Source organism: Mytilus edulis, chromosome 5, assembly GCF_963676685.1.
Source record: "Mytilus edulis chromosome 5, xbMytEdul2.2, whole genome shotgun sequence".
NCBI classification, from domain to species: domain Eukaryota; kingdom Metazoa; phylum Mollusca; class Bivalvia; order Mytilida; family Mytilidae; genus Mytilus; species Mytilus edulis.
In genome coordinates this window covers 89,853,546-89,868,594 of record NC_092348.1, presented here as the reverse complement: position 1 = coordinate 89,868,594, position 15,049 = coordinate 89,853,546, and the positions used below count along the sequence as shown (strand labels likewise).

Here is a 15,049-nt window from a genome sequence, read left to right as displayed (position 1 = left end):
TTGGTTTATAACTCTAAAACCAGCATTTAGAGCAAATCTGACATGAGGTAAAATCAAAGTCAAGATTTATCTGCCCTGAAATTTTCAGATGAATCAGACAACCAGTTGTTGGGTTGCTGCCCCTGAATGGGTAATTTTAAGGAAATTTTGCCGTTATTGGTTATTATCTTGAATATTATTATAGATAGAGATAAACTGTAATCATCAATAATGTTCAGCAAAGTAAGATCTACAAATAAGTCAACATGACCAACATGGTCAGTTGACCTCTTAAGGAGTTATTGCCCTTTATAGTCATTTTTTACCAATTTTTTGTAAATTTTTGCAATCTTCTACAAAAATCTTCTCTGAAACAACTGGGCTAAATTTAATCAAACTTAGCCACAATCATTATTAGGGTATCTAGTTAAAAAAATGTGTGCGGTGACCTGGCCAACCAACTAAGATGGCCGCCATGGCTAAAAATAGAACATAGTGGTAAAATGTAGATTTTGGCTTATAACTCTGAAACCAAAGCATTGACAGCAAATCTAACAAGGTTCAATTGTTTATTAAGTCAATATCTATCTGTCCTGAAACTTTTAGATGAATTGGAAAACTGGTTGTTAGGTTGCTGCCTTGCTATCTTGAATATTATTATAGATAGAGATAAACTGTAATAAGCAATAATGTTCAGCAAGGTAAGATCTACAAATAAGTCAACATGACCAAAATGGTCAGTTGACCCCTTAAGGAGTTATTGTCCTTTTGGAGTTATTGCCCTTTTTAAGTAAATTTATGAAAATTTAGAATAATACTGATGTATGAGTTTATGGTATCAATTTTAGTTTATAATGTAATAATGGTATACATAGAATTGGCTTATGACTTGTTATATGCATCTTTATTTCATTTATATGTTGTTTTAATATTATAATTGTCTGTATTTGGATCACACCTCTATTGTGCTCTTTCCAATAAGATATTGAATTGAATATAGTCAATTTTTAACAATTTTGATTAATTTGGTAAATTCTCTGTAATGAAAGAGCCAAGTTTATTATAGATAGAGAAAATTGTAAGTAGCAAGAATGTCAGTAAAGTAAGATATAGGAACACATAGCCATCACCAAAACACAATTTTGTCATGAATACATCTGCCGTGTGTAATTTGTTTAATATGCACATATACCAAGGTGAGCAACACAGGCTCTTAAGAGCCTATATAGTTCTCTTCTTATCATCATGCTATGTAAGGTGGTATTGGGTCCATTTGCCTAAATAACAATGTTTGCTCTGTTTGGTTTGCCCGACCAGTAATGTTCACCCTTGGTTAATGAATTTGGCCTATACTTTCATTAAAATAAAATAATATTAAGTATTGATTAAAGTTTTTAAAACTTACTCAGATATTTATTACATAAATATATTACAGAAAATATATATTTCTATAAAATCAAATAAAAAGCATGGAAATGTATAGCAAGCATTAACTACGGTTAATACTTCGAAATTTATGTAATGATAAAAGTTTGACATTAAATGCTTGATTGCTAGGTTGGGTTAGTAATTAACTGATAAGTAACAATACTATGTGTGCCCTAACTGTGTATTGCTACCTATGGTTACGTCATGTTTTTGATATGTGCATTGTAATGCATATTTCATACCTTAATGTATGTAATATATTTGATAGAATACAACTTAAAAACTTTAATGATACAAAATTGCATACAGAATGAGATTATATCTTTTATTTACAATGGTAAACTACTAGTCCAACACATTATTGGTGGAACCACTATAGGCTGACATCACGAACAAGTAATTATGCAATGTGCATGTTAGTTTTAAAGACAAAACAATTCATGTCTGCAATTTCTATTATTGAGTTTATAATAGGTGTAAATGCCTGCCACTGCAGGTGAAAATTGTTTTTAATTCATCTAAACACAAAACCATTGAACTGTATTTTTTGCCTTTATCATGATGATCATATAATGATAATTTTAAGGCAACAGCTATTTTTTCAGCTTTGTCAAAATAGCCTATTGAGCCCTATTTTGGCTTTTCAGGCAAAAAAGCGATTTAAACAAAGTTTTGATATATTCAGGTTTTCAGTATTAAGAACAGAAAATAATAAATACATGATATATATAGAAACATACACTTTCATGAGAAACTTCTAAAAATATGTCTTCTTTTAAAAAATGTTGACATAGGCAAAGCATGTATATTAAAACTGATATTCTAATTTAAAAATCCCTTTAATTTTTAGGATAACTTAATTACTTTCGAATATGTCAGAAATTTAATGAACAAAATATTTTACCTTGTATCATCAAGGAGTCGACCATTTGACACAAATTCCAAAACCTCACCTAAATCATGTAAGTACATCCTTAACTTAGAATTGTGATGTCTTTGATTTCACCGATCATTTTATAAATTGTCTCTGGTGGATTAGACGGGGAAAATTCAGATAAGTGTTTTTGTAGATAATTAGTCAGCATGGAATGAGTGAAAACATTGTAAGACATGTAAAGGAATTTTTTCCAAAGCTTGCATGGCTTTTTTTATCTCAAATTATATTTTATTTAGTAAATGAGGCCCCTCATTGGGGGGTCCTAGTAATCACATAATCACCATTTTTTTGCCAATATAATCACATAATCATTAAATATTTGCTTATCTTTAGTAATCAAATAATCATAAACTAAAAATACAGTCCTAGGTAATCAAATAATCATGAAATATTTGGCTTAATAATCAAATAATCATTAAAAAAACGGCCAAGTAATCACATAATCAAAAACCCCATGAGGGCCCTCGTAAATCATGGAGAAAAGTAGAGTGTGTGATTGTGTCCATTTAGAAGTTTGTTTATATTATATATTTCAAATCAGTGCTCTTTAGAAAATAGTGAGAGGACATAACGGGTGTGTGACGTGAATGACTAAGTTTAAGTTGGATCTTGTTATTACTGTTAATGGTTGTTTTGAAATTGTTATAATGTATAAAAATAAAATACATACAAATAACTTGATTTTCAGTTGTTTTGATATATTTGATATTTTGTTTTCCTGTACACTTCAGTGCAAATCAAAGAAAAATAGTAATCTAGTAGCAGCAATACAACATTTTATTTGGTGAAATTTTCAGGCTAAATATCCAGTTAAAATTAAGGTGGTACCTAAGGGAGCTACCATTTGATTTTTATGGGGGGGGGGGGGGGGGGGGGGGCTAGGATGAAATTTGAAAAAAATAGGCAGGACAGGAGTTTTGAGTAAAAAAAAAGGCAGGATGAGCAACTTGGTAAAAAAAAAGGCAGGATGACAATTTGTGTAAAACAAAGTCAGGATAAACTAGTAAAAAAAAAAGGCAGGACCGAATAGAGTAAAAAATAAAAAAGCAGGACAGGGATTACAACTAAAAAAAAAAGCAGGACAAAATTTTTCGTCCTAGCCCCCCCCCCATAAAAATCAAATGGTAGCTCCCTAACACCTGAACTAAAATTAATTTGGCTCGTTTAATTTTCTTTAAATTTTGACATTTGTATTTAGTTTGACCCTTTTACAAAAATATGAAAATTTCAAAAACTTTGAAACAACCATTTAATCAGAAAAAATACACTGGTTATATAGCAGTTTGACAAAAACTTATTTTGATCATTGAGAAGCTTGATATTCTCTTAACAACACAACGTCATTAAAACGTTCTGCTGAATTTACAGAGTTATCTCCCTGTAGTGTTAGGTACCACCTTAAACAAAAGAAATGTTTAACTTTTTATTAGAGTTGGTAAAAAAAGGCCAAATTGGTATATTAGAATTTCTTACATATGTTTCTGTGGGCTTTAAAGGTTTAATGTACTAAGGTTCATAATTTATGATTTTTATACATTTTATATACATTTTTTTAATTAAAATTATAGTATGGAATTTTGAAATATTTGTATACTTTTAGATTAAAGACTTTTTTCACAAAACAGTCTATTGTGGTAGGTGTTTTTGTGCATAAACATAAATTCTGCAGGGAAGAAAAATCCACAGAAAGCCATGGTTATCTGTTAAGACTCTAAAATTTGATAATTTAAAGATTCCAAAGTGATTTGTTGAGGAATTAATGTATTAAAACTAAATTAAAGTGATGAAAAATTTCCAGCAGGAAGCATTTACATACAAAATTTTGTAATTACAATTTCTGGGCTTTATCTTTTCCTGAATGAAAGATTGTATTACTCACTTTAAACTGTTTTGATTTTTTTTTCAATTTGGACGTTTATGGAGATTTTTAACTGAGCAAAACTAATTGCATTTAAGACAGGCATAATAAATGCATCAACAGTGAGTAAAACTTCAGAAATAGTCGTAAGACAAGTACCTATGACTTTGTACAATGCAAAATGATAGTTATCAAAAGAGCCTTAAGTGTAAAAACAGGAACATGTTCATTATTTTAATTACAATGATTGATGCATTAAACTACTCGTGTTAATTACTAACTTAGGAAATAGAAAATACAGAAGAATTGTTTTTATAAATATAGAAATTAGGTTAAAAAATTGAAATAGAGAAAAATTTGTTACTTAAATATAGAGAATGGAGATCAGTGAGCCATTAACACAAAGAATCGAGAAATAGGACCCAAAATGATAAACAGAAATGGGGTTTAATGTCAATTTTTGTCTTGCTTGACAAGTCAAAAATTGAGACATAGGTATGCTGTTTCCAGCATCAGCGGTGGCGACATTAATGTTTTACTTTGTGATTAGGTCTAGTTTATGGTGAACCACTAGTGGTAAGTCAAAGATATTTGGTATGTAGTTGTACAAGTAATGGCACATCTCATTACCATGGAGATTATTTGGTTATTTGACCCCATCTCCTCAGTTATGGTCTATTGACTTTAACACTTTGCTTAGTTTTCATGTATTAGTTTGTGATTAGGTCTAGTTTATGGTGAACCATGATTGGTAAGTCAAAGGTATTTGGTATGCAGTTGTATAAGTATTGGCACATTTCATTTCCATGGAGATTATTTGGCTCTGCCCCCTCAGTCATGGTCCATTGACTTTGAAACTTTGCTTAGTTTTCATGTATTAGTTTGTGATTAGGTCTAGTTTATGGTGAACCACGATTGGTAAGTCAAAGGTATTTGGTATGCAGTTGTATAAGTATTGGCACATTTCATTTCCATGGAGATTATTTTGCCCCCCCCCCCCCTCAGTCATGGTCCATTGACTTTGAAACTTTGCTTAGTTTTCATGTATTAGTTTGTGATTAGGTCAGTTTATGAGGAACTACTAGTGATAATTAAATGATATTTGGTAAGCAGTTGTATAATCATTGGCATATCTCATTTCCATGGAGATTATTTGGCCCCTCCCCCTCAGTCATGGTCAATTGACTTTGAAACATTTGCCTAAGTTTTCATGTATTAGTTTATGGTAAGATTGGTTTATGGGGAACCACTAATGATAGGTCAATGATATTTGGTATACAGTTGTATTAGCATTGGCATATCTCATTTCCATGGAGATTATTTTACCCTGACATTCAGTTATGGTTTATTGACTTCGCATCATGAACCCCACCAAAAACAGGGGTTGATCTTAGGAGCTTTGGAAGGGTAAGCAGAACCTGCTCCACATGTGACACCTGATTATTGCTTATGTTAGTACAAACCCATTAATAAGTCTAATTTGGTAGGTGACACTTTTGTGGAAAGAGAACAGGATTGTAGTTTAGACACCAGGAACATATCTGCTATGATCTGTGAAACAAATATTCAATAACGTCAACCAATCCGTGATGGCGTCTGTAAAATTTACAAAGGGATGATTTCAACTTCACCATTTGGAACCCTTGGTTTAATAGCTTTCTTATGAGCAGCAACTCTCAATCATGGAAATCAAGATAGGAAATACAAGCCTGGGAATATCGTATGATTTGGTAGATATATTTTGCTAATGCAGGTGCTGCTGGAATGTTGCTACATAGAAATGGAAAGTTCACAATTGGGAAGCTGAAATCATCTCTACTTGTATAATGCTCTGTTTTCAACTGACCCTCATGGTCAATTTCTAGATGTAATTCAACTGGCATGAGGTGGACTTAACTGTATCTGTTCAATGTATCCTTTAATATATCTAGTTTGATAAGATAGAAACACTTGCTCTGTTTGTTTCTGCATGGGGTTTTTGAAAATCCTTTTGGAATTTTCAAGGCTTTATGCAGTGTAATCTGTTAACAAATAAGAAGAATATCTATCTGTGTTATATAGATACAGTATCCCTGATGCCTCTGGTTTTAATTGTTATATCTCGTATATTTTCTTTGAAATTGTCTGCGTGTATTTACAGAAATCAACAGTAGTGCAGAGTACTTTTCTGGATTGTTAACAATGACATGTAGTAGTCCTCTGTAAAAGATGCATCCACTTGTTTGGCCATTGTGTTCTGTCAATATATTAACAGAAGAAAAGTTGTAATGATATGGGCCTTGTCTTTATACTTTAGTGTTGGGATTGTGACTAGCTCAGAATAAAAACACGTCTTACGTCTTAAAAGAGAGCGAGTAAAACAAAAAGGCGTTTCTGGACATCACTTGTACAATCCCGTAAAACATATATAACTGTATAAAACATATATAAAACATATAACAGGCTATTATTTGAACTTGGAATTATTTTTAATTATAGAATTTGCATAATTTCTTGTGTTTAAATTTTTTAATAAATTCCATGTTTATTTGGTGTTATGATTTTTGAGCAGTTCATTACACTTTCCCTACAATGTATCTTGGTTAGATAGTGTTGTGCGCGGCACAGTACATTCTTGTGAAAATATACTATTTTCTTTGTAATAGAAAGTGTTGTGCGCAGCACAGCACATATTTATAGTACAAAATAAACATGGAATTTATTAAGAATTTCAATAACAAGAATTTAAGCAAATTCCATAATTAAAAATAATGCCAAGTTCAAATAATAGCCTGTTATATATATCTAAGTATATAACAAAGTTTCAATACTTTAAAATTGCTAATGCAAAGTAAAAATTAGTGGCAGTCATCTTGAAGTTCTGATTTCTTGGGACTCTTTTGTTGTATATCATCTCAAATTATTTTTGTCAAACAGTTTTTTCGTAGATTTTTTTTAGTGAAATAAGAAAATGAATAAAAAATCCAGTAACTATTACTATATCAGTATTATCCTATAGAAATTCCACAAATAAAAATTAAGTCAATTTGATCAGAAAAGGTCAAATAAACAAGAAGACTCTGAAAAGAAATCGAGACCAGTGTATATCAGTTTTTGAATTTAAATCCCTATAGTAACAGGAAGCTGTAACATTTGATCATACATACTGTAATATATGTACTAATACTAATAGTTGAAGGTTTGGCCTCACTCACTCTGGTGAGTCAAGTTGCAGCCTTCAAACTTAAAAACATGAAAACAGATATTCAAGTACTGTACAATTTATTATTTTTCCATTATAGATGTTAAACTAAAGAGTCAAATACAAATAATGCTGTGATATGGGAGAAAAAAAGAATCGAGGTAAATTTTAATCAAAGGTTAATACATTTTATCATTTCCAATTCAACGTAGTTGAAAACATGTTAAAAAGAAAAACATTAAAAATCTGTTGCTCAGATATGAATATAGATTGAAAAAGTATATATACAACTGTAAGCATTCAGATGTGCATTTATAATGTCCATTTGACAATAGGTCATAACTTCTGTTAAATTTTTAGCCATGATCGACCTCTGTCCTTCAGGTCAAAAACTTGTCCTGATAAATGGGATAATAACTAATATGTATTTCACATAAAATTTTCCTGTCTCTATCTTATCAGTTGATATTGTGCCATTGATTATTATATCTGTTAAAAAAAATTATGCAATTTAAGTAACTCATTGTAACTTGTGTTTTTTAGTTCTATCAATTGTTTTCTTCAAATTGGTTAAAAAAATGTTTAACTTTTAATGATGAATAAATAAATTTATATATACAAATATATATCTAACTTTTGTATATGTAATGCATAAAACTGTTCATCAATTCTCCCTCCTCTTTTTTAAAGTGACTAAAAAAATCTTAATCTGCTACATTATTTTGCATTCCAAATTACAGAGCATAAAGAGAGGTATTTATTTTTAGTCAGTCCAGTTTCTACCTGACATAGTATTTATGCTTGTTTAGATTTTATTATTGAATTACATGGCGTGACAATTCTGAGGTAAATAGTTTGTTAAAAGCAAGAGACAATACTTATTATCTGGTAAATGTGGGAGTATGTACAGTTAATGATAAATAATAGAATTAAGAATGGAAATGGGAAATGTGTCTAAGAGACAACAACCCATCCAAAGAGCAGAAAACAGCCCAAGGCCACGAATTGGTCTTCAACATAGCAGGAATTATTGCACCCCAAGAGGGTATAGCCTGGCCCCTTTAAAACAAAAGCGGTGTACTAGTTCAGTGGAAATGGATGTTATACTAATCTCTAAAACATATGAATGAAGTTTCAATGAACTAAGATTATAAAAAATGTACAATTTTTACGTTATGTGTATCTTAAAAAACAATTTCACAAACAAAATATTTCAAAGATTTGGACTTATCACATGCATATACATGCTCTTGGGAGAATCTGTTTTGAAGACATTTGTTAAATTCATACTTGGAAACTTAGTCATCCTCATGCTATTTTACTTTGAAAAACTAGTATATATGTCTATATATTTTCTTAAAAAGAACCATGTGTCAATCAAGGATCTGTAAAGTTTAGAAGAAACAGGAAGGTTTACTTATATGAAAATTACCAATATCATTTAGATTAAATGCTAGGTTAAGGAAGTTCAAACGTCGTTTTAAAATAGTTCTAAAACAATTGATATATATATATACTAGTGAAAGACTTTTTGCACAAGAGGTAATAAAAAAATATATATGCGTCAACTGTATCGATGCACTTGTTTTAGAGAGATACACATTTCAATTGTTTTAAAAACAGTGAGTCTTGGTTTTTCCTAATAAGTTGAATATAATCTCAAACTCTGAATTGCATTTTAAAATTTGTGATATCTCGAAATTCCTGTTATCTCAAACTATTTTTTCAGTACAATCAACTTTGAGATAACAATAGAGTGTATTTTTTATAGGGATTTTACACTATCTTTTGAACTAACAATGAGTTTGAAACAGGTTTTTCATGAATGTAGTTAATCATCCTATGTGGTTAACTGAACTGATAGATTTTTGAAAATAATTTCAAGTTATATAATTGAACCTTTGATTAATGCTGATGGAATTAATACATGCTGGTAAGATACAAGTATATTATTTGAAACCCAGATGGTGTAGCTGGGGACGGTGGGTGGGATAACTGATTAAAAAGCATGTTACAAGTGACGGTAAGTTCGTTAATCTGATAATGAGGTCATAAAACATATATCCCTCTAGGATCAAACAATAATAGAGTCTAAAAATAGATTGACAGAGGCTTCTAACTTCTGAGAATTTACATTGTGTCGTGTATAAACTATAATTTAATAAATCAAATTTCCTTTTGTAGATTTATCATCAAGATTACCAAGAAACAATATGCCATTGAAAGACATATTCCAGAAGAAGATAGAGAATTCTTCAAGCTTCCTTTCTGATGTTTGGAAACCTCGTTATAAGGAAGGGAATGGTGGTTGTCAACATCAAATCCTAGAAGATAATATCATGACAGATCACAATGATATCAGAAAAGATGGAAAACATCAGTCAATGACAACAAAGAACTGTTTACAGGTGCAAGAGGTGTTTGAAAATAATGGGGATGATAAAGAGAAGAGAGAAAACAATAGTTCTTGTCGCTGTGGTAGAAGAAACTGTGCTTTAAACATGATAGATAGACTAACAAGGGAAGATAGACTTAAAGAGGAAGACCCTCCGGAAAAAAGAATGATCAATGACTTTGAAATGATGAAATCATATAAAGCCTCCGAAGAAAAATTTCCGTTTTCTTTTCTTTCGTTAATTATGCTTGGAGGTGACAGTGATGATAAACGTCAACTTCAATCATCATCTGATCATGAAGAAAGAAAGAAAGATTTAAGGTCATCTACTACAATGAAATTTTTAAGTGAAGCTTTTCCGAATTGGTTTGACAGGAAATCAAGACCATTAGACAAGAATGAAAATGAGAATACTAAGAAACAAAGCAAAGATTTAAAATTTTCGCCAAAACAATCAAGACCACCTCCGAAACCACCTAGAATGGTGTTTCAGTTATCAATTTCTGTTGATGAAGATGAGAAAAATGAAAATGATGCATCTTTGAAAACACCTGAAAAGTCAGTAATTGAAAGTATCAATCATTTGAACGATGATAAATCTACTGACGAAGATGAATCAGTTGAAATCAGAGACACAGGTAGTATTAATAGAGTCATTCCAGATGAAAATAAATTGAGCATTTCCATTGATTTTAGTTCTCATATGTCATCAGAAATTTCCGAACAAAAGAAGCCAGAATGCAGTCAGTCACTTCCTACCCACGGAAATACCAAGTCAGACCTTGATAAAGACAGTAACCCAGGATTTAGTCAGTCTTTCACTAGTGATGTACAGAATGAAGGTGCAACTACAAAAAAGTCTGCAGAGGATTTTAAAACTTTAAGATCTAGTCAGAGAAAGTTCTCATCTGAAAAAGACAGTTCCCCAGGTTCTAGAACAGAGCTCAATAAGTCAGACAGTAGTGAGGATGATACTTTTCCCTACAAGATTCAGCAGAGCAACACCTTCCTCAGTAATGAAATGGATGACTTTGATGATCCACCGGATGATATCTTTGGTCCAGGTAGTTTATACTTATACTAAGTTATAGCTGTAGTTTATATGTTCTTAAACCTAAACTATTTTTATTTTGATATTCTTATGAAAATGAGGTGATATGCCGTGATTGACAACGAGACAACTATTCACCTTAGTTTAAATGATAAAGATAAAAGTAATTATAGGTATCCCTACCGTTTACACCTCTTCTTAGTTTAATTCCAGTGGCAATGACTCTGTTAATGGAGAAAACCACCTAGCTATTATTAAAGATAATTTCAAAATTTTTGCTTACATTTTCACATTACAAAAAATAATATATGACAATATATGACAATCTTCCACAATTTCATATTTTGAAAAGCTGTCATTGGGACTCATATATAGATATAAGAAGGTGTGGTATGAGTGCCAATGAAGCACCTCTCCATCCAAGTCAAAAATAAACCATTAAAGATTAAAGTACAGTCTTCACACTGAACATGTATGTTAAAATGGAACAGCCTTTATTACATGATATACATAATATAAATGGGAGAAATTTGGTTATTTATCTAGGGAGGGTTATAAACTAATTACTTTACTTTTACTTACTGCCGATTATGTCCATTGGCCTGTGGGTCAGCAACGAAGTTTCTCCACATCTGTCTGTTATGTGCCATCTTTTTCAAGCTCCCCCAAGTATATTGGAAATTTGCCATCTCAGACTCAACTGTGTGCCGCTGCCATGTTATTTTAGGTCGTCCTCTGCGTCTATTTCCCTCTGGGGTCCAGAACATTGCTGTTTTTGTAAGTTCTTCAGGGCATTTACGTAAAACATGGCCAATCCATCTCCATCTTCTCCTGCTAATGAGTATGCTGATCTCTTCCTGTTTGCATTTATTGAGGAGGTCCTGGTTGGTGATTTTTTGTGGCCAAAATATCCTGAGAATTCTCCTCAGACTCTTGGTATGGAATGTAGAGAGCTTCTGTTGGTCTGCCTCTGTCATTTGCCAACATATTAAGAACCATACAACAGGATAGGTAGTATACAACTGTTGTATAGTTTTAGCTTTGTCCAGATGGTGTATTGATCGGATTTCCATACAGGCGGCAGGTTATTAAATGCAGCTCTAGCTTTTGACAGTCTTTGTTTGATGTCAGTGTTGGCTCCACCATCTGATCTTACACTACTTCCTAGGTAAGTGAAGGTATCGGTCTGTGGATGGTTTCCCGTTTATTATAATTGGTGCTGGGTTGTAAGTGTTTAAACTCATTACTTCAGTTTTCTTAGTGTTTATTTTGAGATCTATCTGTCCTGCATACTTTTCTATTCTACTGGACTTTTCCTGGATAAGTTTATGAGTGTGCGATAGCATGGCAATGTCATCAGCAAAGTCCAAATCTTTAAGAATGGTGAAAATTCCCCATCTTATGCCTCTTAGGATATCCGCAGTTGTTTGTCGCATCACCTAGTCAATGGCTATTATAAATAGTGTAGATGACATTACACATCCTTGTCTTACTCCAGTTTTAATTGGGAAATAAAGTTGTTCACCTCCGACTGTACATTTGAAATTTTCATAAAAGGCCTCGATTAGATTGATCAGGTGTTGTGGGATGCCATAAAGTTGTATGATTTTCCAAAGAGTTTCCCTATGAATGCTATCAAATGCTTTTTCAAAGTCGATGAAATTGATGTAGAGTTGCCGCTGCCATTCTGTGCATTGTTCAATGATATTTCTCAGAATGAAAATCTGGTCAACACAGCCTTTTCCCTTGCAAAATCCTGCTTGCTCCTTTCTTAGTATACTGTCGATTGCTTGGGATATTGTTTTTATAATAATGTTGGCCATGATCTTGCTAGGAAAAGATATAAGAGTGATTCCACGCCAGTTATTGCAATTATTTAATGCACCCTTTTTAGGTATTCCGATGATAATACCTTTATCCCATTCTGTTGGTAACTTGGTACTATAACTTCTTTCCAGATCTTATGGAAAATTATGGTTGGAGGGTATTGGCTGCTAAGATGGGATCAGTTTTGAACAGTTCTGCATTCAGATTATCTGAACCAGGAGCTTTTTCGTTCTTTAGAGTCTTGATTGCTGCTACAATTTCAGATATGGTTGGTGGTTAATACTTATTTCCAGTTCAATGCTAGGCTCTGGAATAGTAGGTAGTTCTTTTGGAGATGGTCTGTTCAAAATATCACTGAAGTGTTCTGCCCATCTTTTTTCTTGCTCCTTTTCTGATGTTAGTAAATTTCCCTGTTTGTCTTTCACTGGGATGACTTGCCTTTTCCACAGATAATGTTGATAATTTTGTAGAGGTTGCCTTGCTCTCTTTTATTAAGCCGCTTCTTCTGCTTGATCTGCTAAATTATCCATATATTATGAATTATAATTATATAATTATTAACTAATTATTCTTGTGCAATTGTTTTTAGAGTGTGGTCCTGAGATGGAGGATTTGCCTGGCTTGTATGATCCAGAGGATTGCCATGCCCCTTTTGAAAATTTAAGTGCCGCTTCACTACCTACAGACCCTCAGACTCTATTTGAAGAACACATGCACCATTGTCCTGCAGCTGTAGCAAAACACCATGGTAACATTAGTAATAGGATCTCATTTCATATAACAATTACAATATTAATATGCATATGACTTGCAAGGTAAAGTTAAAGAGGCATTAGATACAAGTTGTTTTGTTCAATCCATGATGAAAGTGAAAAATTGAGATGATAATTTGGGTTAAGCAGCTAGTTTGGTTAAATTTTGTAAAATTAAGTTAGGAAACATCACTGATGAACTATTCACTTGCAAGTGAATAATTAGACCTCATTGAATCTGAATTCATGCCTTTAGCTGGAGATGGGTTACTCATATATTCACCTATATTTAGTCCAGTCAAACTAAGATTTAACCTAAAACTAATTGCAACAGAAAATGTTTTAGTTCTAATCTATAGCATTATGCCCTTTATATACACAGAAAAAAGTTCCATAAAATCTAACTTGAGGAAAACTCAAAATCAGCATTTTTAATTTCCTATATGGAAATTAACATTGGAAGGGGAGATAACTCTTTCAAAAATGAGTCTTTTTTGGTTGTTTTTCTTGAAATTTATGTAAAGTATGATACTTTGATGGGGTTATAAGTTTGTAATTGGCTAAATTATATAATTTTCTGCTCATGAAATGTACAAAACCGAAGTGTTATGGGTAGTTTTATTTTTTTCGTGCATTTTTCATTAAAGAAATTGCATATTTGAAGCTTTGTAACCATTTTGAAAAAATAATGTGAAAATTTGGTATTGTTCATATCTGTATATTATATTTTTTCAGCAACTTACTTATCTAAAGAAACTTTAAACCACAAAAAGAAGAATACATGCTTAATTAATTTTTATTAAATTTGAGATTCTTTACCTTGACATGTTGAAAAATTCAATAAATGGTCAACTAATGAATTACGAAGACTAGATTATAGCTTGATAAAATATATGAAAACACCTTTAGAGTTGTTTGTTTTACTCTAAAGACTGCTAAAAAATCAAGAATCAATACATTCTGATGAATAGAAGCGGTAAAGTTATAATTTTGTATCAATTTTTATTGATATTTCTGCCTTTTTTGCAAGAGTTATCTCCCTTTTCAATGCAAATATCCATAGGAAATTTAAATAGTGATTTTTTTAGTCTTCCTCAAGTTAAATTTATGGGACTTTTTTCTGTGTATATTTGGGGTATAATGCTAAAGATTAAAACTTAAAAATCTGTCAAATTTATGCTAGATTGACTGGACTAATTGGATATAGTTTTAATATGGTTTAAATCAAATATGAAAATTTGAGTCAAACTGGAGAACATGAATTTTACAGCCTTTGCACAATTTGAAATTTGCAAGTAATTCTTAAATTTGTCTATAATCACTTGCATCTTTCACAATATAGGTATTTGCTATATATTTGAATGCTGATGTGCTGTTTATTCTATACCAATAGGTAGTGTATCAGGAGTAATGTTGGATTCTCTAGGTCAAAAGTCCATGTCAGCAGCATATAATTTGATTTTTCAGTCCCGTAAACCAGCCCTACTTAGGTGTTACCTCTGTATTTTAAGAACTTCATAAATTTAATTATGATGTCTCATGCTATTGATAGGAGGTAGGAAAAGAAGCGTTTTTCAATGGTTTCTTTTGATTGCTTCATTATATCCTATTTAAGTAACTAAAAATTTGCTTTTGTACAAG

General features: G+C 31.7%; 1 protein-coding gene across 1 annotated transcript in view; it reads left to right on the top strand.

The window, feature by feature from the left end:
* LOC139524773 (uncharacterized) overlaps positions 1–15,049 on the top strand; it is a 28,042-nt gene that overhangs the window by 917 nt on the left and 12,076 nt on the right. Inside the window, exons 2-4 of the mRNA XM_071319843.1 lie at positions 7,484–7,544; positions 9,568–10,842; positions 13,246–13,404. Coding sequence (XP_071175944.1) covers positions 7,523–7,544; positions 9,568–10,842; positions 13,246–13,404 — 1,456 coding nt within the window. The 5' untranslated portion in view covers positions 7,484–7,522. The remainder of the gene's footprint in view (positions 1–7,483; positions 7,545–9,567; positions 10,843–13,245; positions 13,405–15,049) is intronic.